Source organism: Pteronotus mesoamericanus, unplaced genomic scaffold (genome assembly GCF_021234165.1).
Source record: "Pteronotus mesoamericanus isolate MK-2021 breed Mesoamerican mustached bat unplaced genomic scaffold, CSHL_Meso_final contig_73, whole genome shotgun sequence".
Lineage (NCBI taxonomy): Eukaryota > Metazoa > Chordata > Mammalia > Chiroptera > Mormoopidae > Pteronotus > Pteronotus mesoamericanus.
The window spans coordinates 4,209,018-4,228,123 of NW_026555245.1; the positions used below are offsets into that span (position 1 = coordinate 4,209,018).

Here is a 19,106-nt window from a genome sequence, read left to right on the forward strand (position 1 = left end):
TCGTCCCCCCACCCAGATCCTGCCCATCGTGGTTTTCTTCAGCACAGTCATGTCCATGCTCTACTACCTCGGACTGATGCAGTGGATCATTAGAAAGGTACCGGGGCTGCAAGGGATGGCGTGACAGATGTAGAGCTGCATTATTTCAGGGACCAAGCCTTACACGCCTGTTATCCAGGTTTTTCCAAGTACTTTTCTCTTTGTACCAAGATCCACCACCACCACCCGAGTTAATAGATGGAAATGCCCAAAATCCCACAGGCTTCCATAGAGGGAATTTTACCCCAGGGACTTCTATTAGCAAGTACTTCCTTTAGTCCAAGACTTGACTCCAGCAGGTCAGACAGCTGCTGGGGGAAACTGTCCACCTTAGAGAGTGACTCGGTGAGGGGAGGTCACAAAAGTGGGCACTCCTGGTCTAGGAAGTTGCTAGAGAATCAAAGCAAAAAGGGGGAAAGGGAACACTGGGGTTTTTTTTTTTTTCCCTCCTGGGGGAGTTTTAGAAGCACACAAAAATCTTTTTTAAGTCTGAAAAGTTAACCTCATTCCTGCTGCCCCAGCAACTGTCAGTCTTATACTCCATATGTTAGATCAAAGAACTAGGAAACTTGTAACATAGTTTGAGTGCACATGAGAACGAGGCAGTACAAACAAGGCCTGGGCACAGTCACATTCGTCCTGTGATTCCTGTAGGTAAATAAAATGGATGAAAACGGGAAGAACCAGCAGAATTCATAATTTCAGCAAGAGTGCCGGGCCCATTAATTATATGGTCGTCGATTTAAACATTCGGAATTACTGTGCTCAGATCTAAGCAGAAAGGAAAGAAAATGCAATTGAAAGTCCTCATCCTGAGATGGGCCCCAGAGGTTCTGGTGGGAAGGACCAGTAAAAAAGTGGGACCGTAAACTATGTTCACTCAAGTAGAAAAGGCCAAACTTCAATAACATGGCATTAAATAGCTGCATGATCTTTGACAAAACAACTGAACTGTTCTGTGCCTCAGTTTCCTCTTCTATAAAAGGGGCATAATTATAAGACCCCCTTCAAAGGGTTATTATAAGGATTAAATGCATTACTCAGATAAAGGGCTTAACTCAGTGTTTGGAATGCAATAAAGCCTGTATGACTGTTTACAATATTTCAACAGAAATTCATTTGTTTAATGTTCAAAGTATATACAATGACTCAGACATATGGCTCAAATAGGAGGATCTGATCAGCCTGGGCTATGGACTCGATATGGTGTACGCACGTGTAGCGCCATCACTGTCTGTCAAAAATTGTTGAAGGTCACAGCGTTCTCCTCCAGTTTAAAGCTTTGTATCCCTACTTGGAAGTTTTGTGTATACACAAAGAGTTCTTCAATGACTTTTCCTGTTTAGGTTGGATGGACAATGCTAGTTACTATGGGATCCTCTCCTATTGAATCTGTAGTTGCTGCTGGCAACATATTCGTCGGACAGGTACGTTATAATATTAAAAAAAAAAAAATCACTGACTCAAATGGATACTCTTCCCAGAAAATGGAATTTAAAAATGACTGTGTATTTCTCCTAGCGTAAGAGTGTCAGCATAAGGAATGTTCAGTATTGACAATGTCCAGGACTCCAGAGAAAGAGAAAAATTAGTGAGAGCAAGAGAGGGAGACTGAGATCGCTTCCACGAGTCTCAGTGCACTAATGTGGGGTTCAAGTTCTTGAAAGTTATGGACAGGGAGAAAGATTGAATCATTTTATCAAAGCATTGGGTTTCTTATGTATAGATTATCAATAAACCTTTTCTGAATTTATTGAACTGTTGAGGTCTCCGGCTTACCCTTCAGAGGCTAGCAGCTTGTGTCCTTAAATGAAGTTCACTATTTATCTTGAACTGGCAAACATGCACAGGCAGCTTCACGCTCTGTAGTACAATGCTCATGGTAATGATAGAGTTCAAGAGAGGCTTTCAACCAACAGCCATGCATCTGTATATACTTGCGCTCATTCTCACCTTTCTGAACTGGCCAACAGTCTATCTTTGCTGAGCCTGAAGAAAAATGAGAATGAACGCAAGCATTTTTATCTCCCTCATCCATCACAGAGATAAATGTTCTTTTGCCTAAATTCCATTTAAGAAAAAAAAGAAGATGCCAAGGGTTATCTCTCAAAACAGCAGCATTCCTGAGGGGTGAATAAGTAAGAAATGATAATAATCATCCTCATCACTCAGGATATGTAACTTCAGGCTGAATGGCATCACACACCACAGAAACCAAGTAGGAAGGCTTGCTGTCAAGGCTGCCCAAGGAAATTGGATTTGAAGCAAAATTCAAGTCAGCCAGAAATGCACAGTGCCGCAAATCCTGGGCTTACAGCCTTCTTATTGGTAAGCTCAGCTTGCTAGCCTGGAGCATAGTCTTTAGTGAGGGGCCCATAATCCTTCCCTAGGAGTTGAAATTATTATAATTATAGTCATAAAATCTCTCAGAACTAATTAGGGCACCATCTTGAGTTGATGACTCCTACCTGCCGGGTAAGAGAACTCATGTACTGAGTTTCAATTTAGTCCATAAATTGAAGCTCAACACATTCAATCTTATAGAACAATTAGAAATAATGAGGGGGAATTGTGAAATTGCGCACATGCTTCTGTGGTGGTCAATTTGATACTTAACATGCTAAAAGTACAGCTATTATTTATGGAGAGCCCCATGCTGCAGGCGGCCAGCCCTTCTTAATGGGACTCAAGCCTTTACAACTGCACCCTCTCCAATTCCTTTCCACCCAAGGGAAAGAGGGGGTCTCTGATTCTCCATAAGAAAAGGGCCCGTGGGCCCCTGTCCTTGTTATCGCTGCTATTTTTTTATCCTTGTGTCTCTATTTCCCTGGCATGTCAGCGAATTGATTTAGGGTCTGTTGAATGAAGCTGGAAGATAGGAAATCACAGAGGCTTGGGAATCACAATTCACAAGGCCTGGCCACTGGGTGGAGTTACTTGGTCAGTGATGTTCCCACCTTAGAAAAGTGTAGGCAGCCATCCGAATCCAATCCTAGACTAGGTGGGGGCTTTATGTACATTGGCCTTACAAACTTTGCAAACCTAATACATGACTCTATACCATAAGCACACTGACCTAGAGTTCAAATGACCCAGACATCTATGGTGGGGGCCCTCAAACTTGAGCGTACATCACTGCCATCTGCAGCGCTTGTTAAAACAGGTTCCTGGACCCACCCCCAGAATTTCTGATTCAGGACGCTGGGGATTTGCATGTCTATGGAGTACCCAGGTAGTGCGAATAGAGCTGGTCTGAGGTCCACTCTTAGAAATACTGCATTTAAAGAATGAAAAGTTCAGTAAATTGTCATAGATTCCCAAAATTTAAAAAAGAACGTTTAATCTGGTCACTCTTCATTTCCAGTCGGAGTCTCCGCTGCTGGTCCGGCCATACTTACCATACATCACCAAGTCCGAACTCCACGCAATTATGACGGCTGGGTTCGCTACCATTGCCGGAAGTGTCTTAGGCGCATACATTTCTTTTGGGGTAAGAATATTTGGGGAATAATTTATGGAAAATATGACTTCTCCTTCCTTTTCTAGTATTATTTCCCTTTTTCTCCTTCCCACTGCTGCTGAATAAGGAGGTCGAAAGAGTGTTCTTTTTGCTGTAAAATTGATCACAGTTTCTTTGGCATTTGAATGGAGTGACCTTTTAGAGGCTTCACTTTCATATCTTTGCCACATAAATGTGAGTTATTTCCAACCATAACAGAATGAAATTATATTATGAGGTTATGTTAGCTGAAAATTTAAATTTGATAAAAATAAATAAATAAAACTGTTACTAACATTAGGAAAGGCGATCTAGACCAGGGGTCAGCAAACAAGGGCCCAGAGGCCAAATCTAGATCTCTCCCTTCTTTCGTAATTGAAGTTTTATTGGAAATGGGCTACTCCCATTTGTTTCTCCATGGCAGCTTTCATGCTACAGAGTTGAAGAGTTGCGCCCTCTACAGCCAAAAATATTTACTCCTTTACCCTTTACAGAAAATGCTGTTGTGGCCAAACCTTACTGCATATTGGAATCACCTGGGAGCTTTTAGAAGCCCTCATGCCCAAACCCATAACCCAGAGTAATTAAACCAGTCTCATGTGAGGAGACCAGGGCATAAATTTTTTTTTAACTCCCCAGATTCCCATGTACAGCTCAGTTTGAGAGCTGGCGGCCTGTGGTATAGGACTGGAGATTGTTCTGATACTGGTGCATGTGCCCCAAGCACAGAGCTTACAAGCTGCACACACATGCAATCCCCAGTGGAGAAATGGAATAATACAGTGGAGCAGTAATTTGGAATTCTTACAAGATAGGTATGTTTCATTCCAGGACTTCATCTGGGCCCCAGGAAGCCACTCAGTAAAAACAAGGAAGAAGAAGAAGGGGCAAGGAGACTTAAGGAAGAGCAGTTTGACCAGATCCCCAGATGGGAGTGGGGAGAGAGGTGCTGAATCTAGAATTTTGAAACTATAGGAGATGAGAATCTAGAAATAAGGGTATGGGGAGGAAAAAGGAAAGAGTTTAAGACCAGCAGTGAGGAAAACAGAAATAGCTTACAGACTAAAGGCACTCTGCATAAATGAATATTATGTAAAGACACAAAGGATTTTAGGAGAGCAGAAGAAAGATGGAGAGGGGTGTGTCCATGCCTGCATACCCAGAAACCCCCTATCTAAATTGATGACATAATTAAATATGGACGTTAGGGACTATTTGAACATTCAAAAGGACAACAAAGAGGTGGAGGAGTCTTCTTTGAAAGTTCTGACCGCACAGGATGAATGCTCTTCCGAAATGATCTGACTAGTTTTGTGCTTCTCCCTGAGGATGGGATTAATTAACCCAAATTCTTCCCTTCCCCCTCTGACTTTTGAAGGAGATATTGACTTGGCTAAGTGAGCTCTTCCAAGCCTGTGAAGAGACATTGTTTTCTGGCATAAAAGCGATTCTTGCCCACCTTTTCCCTTGTTAGACTTTTGGGTTTTGGGTCATTCATTCTGAACACAACAGAAAAACTATGCCTCAATTGGCCATTTCTCTCCTGAAATCACAGGTTTCACCCACCCACTTGTTAACGGCTTCGGTTATGTCTGCACCTGCATCACTGGCTGTTGCCAAACTCTTTTGGCCTGAGACAGAAACACCAAAAGTAACCCTCAAGAATGCCATGAAAATGGAAAATGGGTAAGTGAAACATGTTCACCTAGTTAATGGCGACACAAGTCAGAGGCGGGAGTACAGCAAAAATCTGACAATCGGCTCAGTGAATTATGGCAGTAAACTGAATTTAACTTCCTGGTGACTATTTAGACTTCACCTCCCAATATCTTGTTTCAACACTGGAGGAAAAACTTTCTAAATTCCTATATGTCAATACATTTCCCCAACTGGTCGATGTAGGTATTTCACCTTAAATATAGTATAGTGTTCATTGAGCTTTGGTTTACGGCCATTGGAAAGCCGTAGGATAACCATTTCTAGAAGTTTCTTACATAATAGGGATGAGACGGTGTGGTATAACTATCCTTAGCCCCTCATTGGTTCATTTTCTTTGGCTATGCAAAAGGAAAAAGGATGGAAAGACTAAGGGATTTAGGATGTTCAAAGTGTTCATGAAATCACAGAATTAATCAACCAATACATTTTTGAGATTCACTCCTTTTTCATGTAGGTGAAGTCCTAACCATGAGTGAAAAGCAAGTTATCAAATGTATATACAAATTATGGGTGATTCCACTTACAAAGTTAGCAAATGTGCAAACCTACGCAACGTATTATTTAGGGATACAAACACGTAGGGAAATTGAAAATAAAGGGAATGATAAGCAAATTTTAAGAGAGCCAGGCACTTCTGAGATTCCAGGGGAAAGGATGAGGCTGAGAAAGAGCACGAGGTGCTACTTAAAGGGCGTGGTGACCTTCCGTTTCTTAAATGAGGTTGTGAATATCCAGAACTTTCTTGAATTGTTAATTCTTCTTATACCATGGATATTTCATAAATATTCTCTGATAGCTATGTTTAATTAAATACAATATATTACGCTTTTCTTTCCCTAATTTTTCAATTATAAACGACCCCACATTAAAAGAATAATACGCATGTAACAGACGCTCATCACCTACACTCAACAATTACAAATGCCATTCATGATTTTATAGAATTCAGCTGAGGATTTTGACTCAGGCAAGGACCTCAGAATCGATCTCTCCATCCAAATGAGCTCTGAATTGGCCATTTCCATACATGTGATATCCATCCGCTGACAACTCCTTGGTAATTCTGGGGTTGCTATTTTTTGATAAAGTGATTCAAGGAATCTCCTAGAAGCCGCAACGCAGGGAGCCTCCTCATCCATCTCCCTGGTGGCAAACATCGCTGTGAATCTGATTGCCTTCATAGCCCTGTTGTCTTTTGTGAACTCAGCCCTGTCCTGGTTTGGAAACATGCTGGACTATCCACAACTAAGTTTCGAGGTATAACGCTACCATGTTTCTCTTCCATTTTATTTCTGCCTATCTTTGTTTATAAATAAAATAGGTTTGTGAACAGGCTTCCTAACTACCTATAGTGCACTCTTACCCAGTGTGCACACTTATCATGTAGCCCCCACCTCCCCACCCCCTTCACTGTCTCTTATTACCCTCCTCCTCCCAACATTCAGTCCTTCTCTCCTGACCGCACCCAAGAGTCCAGGTTACTTCAAATGACTAATTCCCACCTTGACTCCATTTGACAAGGGTGTGTGAAGGGATTTCTGTGCCTCCAGGAAACACAGAAGGGGCAGGGAGAATCTTGTCACAAGGGTGAGGCAGATGCTAATCCCTACTCTAATAAAGTGTCTATTTTTGGTCTTTTGTAGCTAATATGCTCCTACATCTTCATGCCTCTCTCCTTCATGATGGGAGTGGACTGGCAGGACAGCTTTATTGTTGCCAAACTCTTAGGTTATAAAACATTCTTCAATGAATTTGTGGCTTATGAGCATCTCGCAAAATTGATCAACTTAAGGAAAGAGGCTGGACCCAAATTTGTGAATGGTGTGCAGCAATATATGTCGGTGAGTAAATATTTGCATTGTCAGTACACATTTTCATCACGTACATACATTTATCAGATAGTTATTGGTGCCTCTGTGTGTCAGGCAGCAGGGCAGGCATTTGGGATACACCAGAGAACAAACTAGACCAAAATCCCTGGTCTCATGGAGCTATAGTGTATTAGCACCTCATAATTTTCAGTTATATTGAATTAATCAGTGTGTATATATGTGTGTGTGTGTGTGTGTGTATACGTGTGCATGCATAAAGAGAAACACAACTAGTCCTTACCACTGTGGTAAGGATTACTTTTGAGCACTATGGATCCAAACCCAGAGTCATATGAGCTAGGACTGGAATCAATCAATCAACAATTATTTATCGTATACTTTATGTGTACAGCATCCTTAGGTACTGAGACCGCAGCACTGAACAAAGGATGAGGCCTAAGCCTTCAGCGGTCTCAATAGTCTAATGATCATGAAGGCCTCTTCCAGCTTAAGCAATTCTATGAACTCTGAGAAACTGCTTAAATGAAACACAGTGCCTGGACATCCTAAAGGAATGGTGAGACACGGTTGCCACTCAACTCTCCCAGTGGGTGAGAGAAGAGGAGATCAGGGCCTGTGGTCTGGCCTCTGAGACAGGCATCCCACCCCTATGTCAGGACTTCATTCAGGTCACTAGGCTGCAAGGAGATGCTTGTGCCGAGATGGGACAAGAGAACTCAGGGGAGGGCACTAGTCTGTATTTACAGTTAAGTCTCTGACTTTTACTTCTCTGAAGAATAGAATTGCTATACATGAAAACTGTTAGGGAAGTGGTGAACATTTCTGAGCATTACTCATTGAAACAATCCATTTGGAACCAATGTCCTAGGCATGTATTTGGCTTTAAAAGGAAAGGGGAGAAAAAGCATGCTGCTCAAGGTCCTAATGGAGACAAGACTGCCCACCTTTGAAGGCCACTACTTCTCCCAGCCTCCCAAAGGCCAAACATGCAAACTTACTGCCACATATTACACACATATAAGAGCATACTCCAGGAGAGTGCTAAGTTGTGTTTTATGGTCAGAGGCTGATATGAGCAGTGGTTCTATAGGTCTCCCGTTTCTCAAAGGTCCATTCTTCAACTCACAGCACAGTAGAGCTTGGCCCAATATCCTCATTGCTTAGATGCCACCACTAACCAGCTAGCTTCCTTGCCAAAAATAAACAATAGGCTAGATTAAGTGAAATGTTTTTCATCCCCAAGTGTTGGCTGCCAGGAGAAAGTGGTTTTGTTAATGGACAAAGTAAGCTCACAGTTCTGGCAATGCTAAGCAGGTTTGTGAAAAAGGTTATTAAGAGGATAGAGAAAAGAACAGTAGAGCTGATTTGGATTGGGGATGAGCCCAACCACAGGCAGGTGCAGAGGACATTTGGAAATATGAGCAATGTCTTCCATAAGTGTTGTGCCGTAATGGGAAAAGCGTTTTTGATGTACCCATTCTTATTTCCAATCAACAAAATGGGAATGAGTCCCTGCAACTTCTTGTTTACCAACCAAGAAGTGGTGAGAGTGTCCAAGCAGTCTCCTAGGAAAGGTACCATGTAACTGGAGTGTAAAATCTGGGTGCATGAGGCTAAAACCCAATGTAATCCATTGAATTATACCTACTGCTAACCTCTGATTAAGGGGTCAGAACATGAATGTATCACCCATATGCCCAGAATGAGCTCCTGATTGCTCCATCATGTTCTCTTCCTTAATCATAATACCTTGCATGTTTGTTTACATGTAGTACATACCATGATACAGAACTCAAAAGGTACAAAAAGGTGTAGAGGGAACAGTAAGTCATCCTCCCTGCCCCAATCCCCTCTCCCTGTAGCTTATTAGTCTATTCTTAACCTTGCTTATTGCACTTAATGACGTATTTCAGATGCCTTTCTATAGCAACCTCTGTGGCGTAGTAGTCTATTGTACAAGCACACCATAATTCATTTTAACCAGTTCCTTGCTGATGAACATTATTATGAAATTTTTGCTGTCAGAGGTAGTGCTACAGTAACTGTCCTTGTTCATATGGCATTTTGCTCATGTGCAAGAGCCATGGAGTCTATTATCAATTTCCCAGTAGGGTGCAGCTCGTTCCATCATGTAATCTCGCACATTGATGGGAAAAGGCAAAGTGCAATCATCCCACCCTCCTTTTCCTCTTATTATAAAAACCTCCATGGCCACATCTGTGTATCCCGTCTCCATAATTCCCCAGAAAGAGGAAAGAGGAATCTCAAGTGCTTTATGTCATCTCCCTCCCCACAGTCTCTTAATAGGCTTGCCTGTTTTTGAAGCCGATTGCACTAAATGAAAAGCACTAGAGAAAGCAGGGGATGAGAATGAGCTTTTCCAGAAACACCGGACTGCTCAAATACTTGAAATATTTTTTTCCTGTTTGCTATATGCACACTGATTGAAAATCAACAAAGGAGTTCTGAGAAACCATGAAAAAGAAGAGGGGCCTTATAATCAACAAAAACTTACCATGACCACTTGCATCTTAAATGTGAGCTTTAAAAAAATACAGTTAGTGAAAAGGGGGAAAAAAGGCCCCCCTACTTTGAATGTAGTATTGGCCTGGTTTATTCTTTGAACCAAATCATAGATTTTGCAGGATTTTGGAAATGAATACTATTGCCTCAATTGTGGGGGTGCCTTTACCGGATTGGGTGTGCCTCTGGTGAACAGCAAAGGCCACTGAATCTCCTGAGCCTCCTATAGTCAGTCCCTCAGCCTGAGAAAGAATTACTGGGCCTGAGTATCACCTCTTGACCTTGAGAATAGAGGCAGAGGGCCATGTTCGTGGTTCTATGCATTCGCCTTCCATCACCTCACTGCCCTGTGAAGACTTCTGATGTGCAGGTACCTAATATTCCCATGGGATGGTCAGAGCTGAGGAAGAAAGGTAAGCACACACCACAGTCATGCTGAAAGGAATTCATGTGATAACTGTGAGCTACTTTTTTACTAGTATAATTCATTTTAACCTATATTCTTTTTACTGAAATATAGTTTACATACCAAAAAAAAAAAAAGGCTGTTTTTGGTGTACATGAATTTTGACAGATGTGTCATCTGCGTAACCATGACTGCAATCAAGATACAGAACATTTCCTTCACACCTAGGAAATTTTTTTCACATCCCATTGTAGGCAACAACCCTCCTCCCCAGCCCCAGGAAGCCAATGATGTGCCTTTCACTGTAGATTACTTCTGTTTATTCTAGAATTTCACATGAATGGATTCACTTAGTGTTCATGTTGTTGCATATATTAGTTATTTTCGTTTTTATTGCAGAAAGTATTCTACTTTATGGATATCCACAATTTGTCTATTTGATTGTTGAAGGACATTTGGGTTGTTTCTAGTTTGGGGCTGCTGTGAATAAAGCTACTACACATATTCATATAGAGATTTCTTGTGGATATATGTATTTATGTATCCTGGGAAAATTCCTAGGAGTGGGATTGCTGGGTCACACAGGCAGTGTATGTTAACTTGATAAGAAACTGCCAAGTATGTTTGTATTTTACAAACAGGCTGTGTCAGCTTGCGTTCCTACCAACAGTGTACAAGAGTTCCAATTGCTCCAGATCCTCACCAACACTTGCTAATGTCCGTCTTTTTTAGCCATTTTAATGGATGTGTAGTGGTATCTCAGTGTTTTTATTTGCATATCCTGGTGAGTAATCATATCAAACATCCTCCCGTGTGCTCATTAGCCATTTACATATCTTTTGTGAAATCTCTTTATCTGGTTTTATTGGGTGCTTGTCTTCTTGCTATTGAGTTATTACCATTCTTTATACCTCCTGAATAACTCCTTTGTCAAATAAATGTAATATAATATTTTCTGGGACCAATTTGTATCTTCAACAGCTAGTACTGTGCCTGGCACATTGTAACAGGTGTCCAGATCATCTTGAACGTTAGAAGTTGCCATTGAACAGAAAGGAGCAATTTGTAGAGGCCAAGATAACCAACCCTAAGTCCTTTGTAGAGAGTCTCTGAATCCACACAGCCCCTTTCTTTCCCTTGAAATTCAAGGGGACATAGGAAACAGAGCCAGAAAGCAACAAGTGTTGGACACCATGAAGTGTACATTTACTTGTCAATACTGTTTCTATAGTAACAATAAGAAGCCTGTTTAGGATATCAGATTTATAAGCTGGGTCACACCATGTATATACATTTGTGTGTTTATGCTTATTTACAGATTCGTTCAGAGACAATTGCCACTTATGCTCTCTGTGGCTTTGCCAATATCAGTTCCCTAGGAATAGTGGTCAGCGCTCTCAGTAAGTGGAAAGACTATTCTTTGACAACAGATATGCTGTAAACATGCTTCGTATCTCCATTTTGCTTTGTAACATTATTCATGTCAGCGGGAAAAAAGGCCTTGCAACAGCAATAAATGCTTTGGGGTCTACTTTCTACCCCCATTCCGCAGTGTATTAGGTTGACCAAAAAGTCTGTTTAGTTTTTTCCTTAAAATAAAATACACATTTTTCATTTGCACCGATAACTTTATTGATTTGAATATTTTTAGTATGTTGGCTCTCTCCATGTGGCATAACCTTGATTGTCTGAATTAATGTCTTGATTTGATTGCTATCAACTTCAACTGTTCTACCCAAATGTGGAGCACCATCCAGCAAGAAATCTCCAGCACAAAACTTCACAAACCACTTTTGACACGTTCAATCAGTCACAGCACCTTCTCCATGCACTGAACAGATCTTTTTTGCATTTCAGTTGCTTTTTTACCTTTCTTGAACTAATAAAACATAATATGCCAAAAATATTGGTTATTTTCTTCCATCTTCAATGTTAAAATGGCTACACCAAAATTTACCAATTTTGATTTTTTTTAAATGCATGCTGATATGACAGCTGTCACAATACAGTCTAACAAAATTATTTCAAATGAAGTTAAAGACGACTTAGCACTACTAGAGCCATCTCACAGGAAAAAAAACAAATGAACTTTTTGGCCAATAGTTTTCCTAGGTATACTCGAGCTAACCTGAGCAAGTTTTTGCCCCAATGGACAGGTGCTTCTCCACCCAGGGAAGACACCTATGTTTCATTTTGCATGACAGTTCCAGGAGATTTATAATGGCCCCCTGGAGAAGGATTCTGAGGTCCAGGGGAAACTCAGTAGGAAAAGGCTGTGATTAAATCGTGATGTCTGCCATGGGCATAGTAGATGGTGATGAATGGTTTGCAAATATTTGGAATCCATCCTTGCAACACATTTGTCTTGCCATGCCCCCAACGTACCAGGAGCCTTCTGGGTAAAACTTAGGACTTGTTTCCCTAGACAAACTTCTTCCCTTCCTTAAGCACCAGAGAGCTTCTCCAGATGTGGAGCTCATCACTAAGCTCTTGAATCTTGAATTTCCCCACTGAGATTTTTTTTTAAGTTAATTGACCTGACAACCCAGCCCCAGAACAATTCTCAGAGGCTGGGAGTTTGGAATTCTAATCAATAGCCTCCACGTTAATCTCTCATGCTTGCTTCCATGTTTCCCAGCAACCATGGCTCCTTCCAGAAAGCATGACATCGCCTCAGGGGCAATGAGAGCTCTGATTTCAGGGACAATAGCCTGCTTCATGACAGCCTGCATCGCAGGTAACGCATCCTGTCCTTTGTGTCCTGTCTCCCTGTGCCCACAAGATGGCCGCTTTCAGGGGGGCAGTGCCTCCCACCTGCATACCCAGCATCTGCTGCTACAGAAAGCTGGGAGGCAGGGCTGCCTTCAAGCATGTTGTAAAGTGAGATGTGTGGGATATGCTGGGGAAGCTAAGAACAGAGGAGAGTTCAGGGACTTTGATAATTAATATACTGAATGGCAATCTGCTCCACTTCCAGGCATTCTCTCTGGGACTCCTGTGGATGTCAACTGCCATCACATTTTAGAGAAGGTCTTCAACAACTCCAGTTTACCTAGAAACACAACTGATGTCGTATCTTGTTGCCAGAGTCTACTGAACAGGTACTGTATTCTCGATTATAACTTTTTTATACTCATTAAAGACCCCCTCCACTTGTTTTAATAACTTCATAACTGTGGCAATTCTGTTCCCCTTTCACTTTGACTTTTCTTAGCTAAGACTAGGAACCATAATGCTAGCCAGTGCTGCTCAAGCATTTTATACACCCCTAGCTGTGTATTAGGTCACTTGCTCACTTGAACTAGCTCACTTGAACTTTGAAACCACTGTTTAAGTTAGGCACTCTGGGTTGATTAGACATGGGATAAAGTCAGGGCTTGGAGAGGCAATGTCACTTACCTGAGCGAAATCAGTGCATGCACAATCAAGGCAGGAAGACCCAAGAAAAATTGGTCTTTCAGCTACAGAACCCATGCCCTTAACTAGTACTCCAGTATTAATTTCGAGGTACTGGCCCTCTTTGAAGATCAAGCAAGGCAAGGTGTCCTGACAACATGGTGCTGGGCACAGTGGATGAGGGGACACCAGTGACCCATGCCAACCACATCCACCATTTACAGTTTTATTTACAAAATCAATGTGCCCATGTATCTGCCCTTCTTAATATACAAGTGTTCTATAAGGATTGATTTGATGCTTTCTTTGTTTATTCTGAAGGAAATAGGGGAAGTCTTTGAGGCCAACTAAGATTTAAGACTCAAAATTAATTCTCTGGAGCCTCTGTCCTCATCTTCTGCATATCTACTGTTTCTGTCTTCTAAGGCTCAACTAACTGTTTCATTCTACTTTCCACTAGCACTGTTGCCAATGGTCCTGGCAAGGTCACCCCGGGAGGAAACCACAGCCTGTATTCTCTGAAGAACTGCTGCCAATTGTTGAGTCCATCAACACTAAACTGCAGTTGGATCCCTAATGTATTTTGAGTTGTTACTTTTCCACCTGAACTCTAAGTACAGGTGCTGAATTTTCTACTTTGGAGAGAAAAATAAAAGCTATTTTTACAGACTGATACTTCCATCATGGAATCAGTTTCAGTTGGAAAGAAGAAAAACAGGAGTGAACCCTTCAGACCTAGAGCATCTTCCTTCAGACCTATATAATCTTCCCTTCCCTCCCCTCCCCAGCCCCTTCTCCATTGAGAACAACTGTGGCATCCTGAAGTAAGATGTTGACTCTAGTCCCAAAATTGTTTAATAATGTTAGAATTTCAGGACATTTAACCAGAATACAGGTATAAATTACAGCTCACAAAAACTGTGCAATGAGTCAGCCACACCCACTTAGTTCTAGTCTCAAAGTAGTCCAGAGGGGCTTGTTTTAAAAACATCTCAGGTTAGATCACTCTGCATTCACCCTGGATGAACTGAAATAGCCTGAACATGAATCTCACATGGAGGAGGACTAATCATGAGTCACCCAGTCATTGCCTGCCCTGAAGAAGGCTTGCAGAAATCAAGAGTCCTTCAGGAGAGCACCTAGACCCATTAAGGAAGCAAGTTTGATGCTGATGTCAGTGGAAGTAACAATGGGTTTTCAGATCTCAGAGAGGACTTATATTTCTTCCTCAAGTGGTCCTTACATGGTTTTTTGGCTGAAGTGTAGCATCATTCTCCAGTCTTACTAAGAATATAACAAAATTTGCACATGAATAAGCTTACACTGATGCCCTATAACAGGTTGACTCCTTGCCTGCCCTGAAGAAGGCTTGCAGAAATCAAGAGTCCTTCAGGAGAGCACCTAGACTATTCTAAAACTAAGTTTAGATCCTATGTGCTTAGGGAATCATATCAGTCACCTTAAGCTAAATTGGTCTGCAGTAACAAGCCAAAAGACTTGATGGCTTACAAGTTTATTTTAATTCACATTATAAGTTTATTAAGGTCAATTTTGGCTATACTCTATGTTGTTTTCATTTCCAAGACCCTGGCTAAAGGAGCAGGCCCTATGTGGGGCATGTTGGTCTTATGAGAAAGGGAGGAAAAAAGGTGGAAGCCACATGATGGCTTTTAAAACTAGGTATCTGCTAGGAAACAACAATTTTCACTTCTACTACAGTCTGTTGTCCAAAGCTAATCACAGTATAAACCTGACATCAATGGCCATGAGTGAATTATCCTATCATAGAGAGAGATAGCACATACTTTTAAGAAACAATATGATAAACTACATGGGTGCACAATATCCATGTCTCCCTTCAAGGAGTCAACCTGTTATAGGGCATCACTGTAAACTTATTCATGTGCAAATTTTGTTATATTCTTAGTAAGACTGGAGAATGATGCTACACTTCAGTCAAAAAACCATGTAAGGACCACTTGAGGAAGAAATATAAGTCCTCTCTGAGACCTGAAAACCCATTGTTACTTCCACTGACATCAGCATCAAACTTGCTTCCTTAATGGGTACTGAGACTTAACATGTCTCAGAAGAAAGTTCCAGGGACAATGGTGGGGTTCTCTTTAATGAAGTGGTCATCACCAATGGTCTTCTACCATAAAGACAACTTTGTGTGAGACAACACAAACATTAATGACTGGGTTCACACACACACACACACACACACACACACACACACACACACACACAGAGGATGTGAAAAAGGTTTTGAAATACCTTAAGTAATTTATTTATATTTTTCCTTTTTGTTCATGTACCAGAGTAATTTTTTATATCTCTGTGGAAATAGTTGACTTTCTTTTGTAGGGTAGTGGTGATGGTGGTGGTGGTAGTGCAGGAGCAAGCTAAATGCCCAAAGAACTCTTTATGTCTAAAGTAGAATATACCCAGGATATTTCTAATTATTGATCATTTGTATCAAATTTTTTAGGAGTCAATATGCCCTTTATATACATAGACTTTATTTTATGAAAACATATTTCATTTCCCTCTGCTCTTATGTTCTGAGGTCAGCTTTCATAAAAGCCTTTGGCTTAGTGTGTTAGGGATGCCAATTATTCATGTGTTGGTTCTCCTTTATCTGCTATGGCTTTTATAGTTCTTTTTTTTCCCTCTTTTTAATTCTTTGCATTTTTCTATTCTGTTAAGAATTTCTTTCTAAGAGAATCTCTTTGCAGTTCTAATGTGCCTCTCTGACCAACTAATTTTCATGTTCTGTCTGTTATCACTACTATCCCTTGGATGATTGTAGCTCTTAGCGCTTCTCTAAGAGCTCTTAGTTCTTAGCTCTTCTCTTTTTCAAAATTACTATTTCAAGAAAAACAATTATTGCCCTGTTTTTTGATAATCATTTTTCTGTTTCAATTACAAAAAGTAATAACAGTTTATAATTTTAAAATGATGATGTTACCAATGCTCCTCACCTTATGATGGAATTATATTTCAGGAAACTCATTATAATTTAAAAACATCAAGTCAAAATGCATTTAATACACCTAACCTACCAAACACTATACCATAGCTTAGCCTACCTTAAATATGCTCAGAACATGTACAGTAGCCTACAGCTGAAACTCAAGAGTAATTGCCTTCCCTTTCTTCTCACCAGAAGCAGGAGACACAGATGAACATTTTTGTAGATATGATGGATGCAGAAACACAAAACACAGTATCTACAAAATGCTGGCAACACAGTACACAGTAGATGTCAGTTGTTTATCCTTGAGATTGCATGGCTGACCACGAGCTGCAGCTTACTGCCACTGACCAGCATCGAGAGAGTATCTTACCACATACCACTAGCCCAGGAAAAGATCAAAGTTCAAAAGTTGAAGTACAGTTTCTACTGAATGCATATCACTTTCATCCCATTGTAAAGTTAAAAAAATGTAAGTTTGGGACCATCTGTATACACACAAACACACCTTTCTCCCCACTCTTTTGACCCTCCTTCTTTCCAGTACCACACCCCTGAGATTAATATCACTAAAATTCTGGCATATTCACCTTGCTCCAAACATATAAGAATGTGGGAAATTAGTTGTTTCTATATCAATAGAATGAGTCTATTTACATACCACCTTTAATTTCTTTTCATTTGGCAATATACCTTGGAAATTCCTATAAGTCATTATGTATATAGTTTCACTTCTAACCTTTCCTTCCTGCTATTATGTGTGTGTGTGTACAATTGTACACAAATGAGATAATCTACATGCTCACAGTAAAACCACTGTGCATGATGAAGCCTTCACTTTTCTTTAGCAGACATAGAAGCTGAAGGGCTGTCTCCTCCCACCCCCTACTACTCCCAGTTTATCTTCCACACACCTACCCATAGTCTTCCAAGACGGTGTGTCTGTGTGTTTCCTATGTGTTTTCTCAGTTGTTGTTTGAGGTCACAAGAGCTGACAACATGTTTCTGTCAGTTGAGGGACCCTGACCTTGTCTTAAGCCAAAGCTGCAACATCTATTTTGAAGAATTCTGAGATTACTCCCTTCTGCCAGTGGACGCCTCTGAGTAAGCATCGGTGAACTCTCCTCTCCTGTGGTCGTCATGTCTAAGTCAGAGTCCCCCAAAGAGCCGGAACAGCTACAGAAGCTCTTTATCAGAGGTTTGAGCTTTGAAACAACAGATGAGAGCCTGAGGAGCCATTTTGAGCAATAGGGAACGCTCACAGACTGTGTGGTGATGAGAGATCCAAACACCAAGCGCTCCAGAGGCTTTGGGTTTGTCACATACACTACTGTGGAGGAGGTGGATGCAGCTATGAATGCAAGACCACACAAGGTGGATGGAAGAGTTGTGGAACCAAAGAGGGCTGTCTCAAGAGAAGATTCTCAAAGACCGGATGCCCACTTAACTGTGAAAAAGATTTTTGTTGGTGGAACTAAAGAAGACACTGAAGAACACTGAATTTTGAACAGTATGGGAAAATTGAAGTGATTGAAATCATGACTGATCGAGGCAGTGGCAAAAAGAGAGGCTTCACTTTTGTAACCTTTGATGACCATGATTCTGTAGACAAGATTGTCATTCAGAAATACCATACTGTAAATGGCCACAGCTGTGAAGTAAGAAAAGCCCTATCTAAGCAAGAGATGGCTAGTGCTTCATCCAGCCAAAGGGGTCGAAGTGGTTCTGGAAACTTTGGAGGTGGTCGTGGAGGTGGTTTTGGTGGGAATGACAACTTTGGTCATGGAGGAAACTTCAGCGGTCGAGGTGGCTTTGGTGGTAGCCGTGGTGGTGGTGGTGGTGGTTATGGTGGCAGTGGAGATGACTATAGTGGATTTGGTGATGATGGAAGCAATTTTGGAGGTGGCGGAAGCTACAATGATTTTGGCAATTACAACACTCAATCTTCACATTTTGGACCCACAAAATGAGGAAACTTTGGAGGCAGAAGCTCTGGCCCCTATGGTGGTGGAGGCCAATACTGTGCCAAACCACCAAATCGAGGTGGCTATGGCGGTTCCAGCAGCAGCAGTAGCTATGGCAGTGGCAGAAGGTTTTAATTGCTGCCAGGAAACAAAGCTCAGCAGGAGAGGAGAGCCAGAGAAGTGACAGGGAAGCTACAGGTTACGACAGATTTGTGAACTCAGCCAAGCACGGTGGTGGCAGGGCCTAGCTGCCACAAAGAAGACATGTTTTAAACAATACTCACGTAAATGGGCAAAAAACTCGAGGACTATATTTGTGACTAATTGTATAACAGGTTATTTTAGTTTCTGTTCTGTGGAAAGTGTAAAGCATTCCAACAAAGGGTTTTTAATGTAGTTTTTCTTTATTCTTTTTTTTTTTTTTTTGCACCCATACCATTGATTGCTAAATGTAATAGTTTGATCATGATGCTGAATAAATGTGTCTTTTTTTTTCAGATGTGCTGTGTAAAGTTAGTCTACTCTGAAGCCATCTTGGTAAATTACCCCAACAGTGTGAAGTTAGAATTCTTTCAGGGTGAGGCCAGATTCCATTTGAAATTTATTTACAACCTGCTTGGGCACACAAGCCATTGTCTTCAGAAACCTTGGTGTAGTTGAATTGATAAGTTACTATGTTGTGACCTGGAGTTCACCATTAAAAGGGTCACCCAAGTAGAACAAAAAAAAAGAAAAGAAAAGAATTGTGCAC

General features: G+C 41.1%; 1 protein-coding gene and 1 pseudogene across 1 annotated transcript in view; both read left to right on the top strand.

The window, feature by feature from the left end:
- The window catches only part of SLC28A3 (solute carrier family 28 member 3), a 54,762-nt gene extending 40,761 nt beyond the window's left edge, over nucleotides 1–14,001 (top strand). The window contains exons 10-19 of the mRNA XM_054583302.1: nucleotides 17–97; nucleotides 1,386–1,466; nucleotides 3,404–3,529; nucleotides 5,094–5,224; nucleotides 6,346–6,514; nucleotides 6,901–7,098; nucleotides 11,337–11,418; nucleotides 12,657–12,755; nucleotides 12,996–13,119; nucleotides 13,875–14,001. Coding sequence (XP_054439277.1) covers nucleotides 17–97; nucleotides 1,386–1,466; nucleotides 3,404–3,529; nucleotides 5,094–5,224; nucleotides 6,346–6,514; nucleotides 6,901–7,098; nucleotides 11,337–11,418; nucleotides 12,657–12,755; nucleotides 12,996–13,119; nucleotides 13,875–14,001 — 1,218 coding nt within the window. The remainder of the gene's footprint in view (nucleotides 1–16; nucleotides 98–1,385; nucleotides 1,467–3,403; nucleotides 3,530–5,093; nucleotides 5,225–6,345; nucleotides 6,515–6,900; nucleotides 7,099–11,336; nucleotides 11,419–12,656; nucleotides 12,756–12,995; nucleotides 13,120–13,874) is intronic.
- A 3,462-nt stretch (nucleotides 14,002–17,463) lies between these two features.
- On the top strand, nucleotides 17,464–18,545 carry LOC129078408 (heterogeneous nuclear ribonucleoprotein A1-like; annotated as a pseudogene).
- Nucleotides 18,546–19,106: the final 561 nt, after the last annotated feature.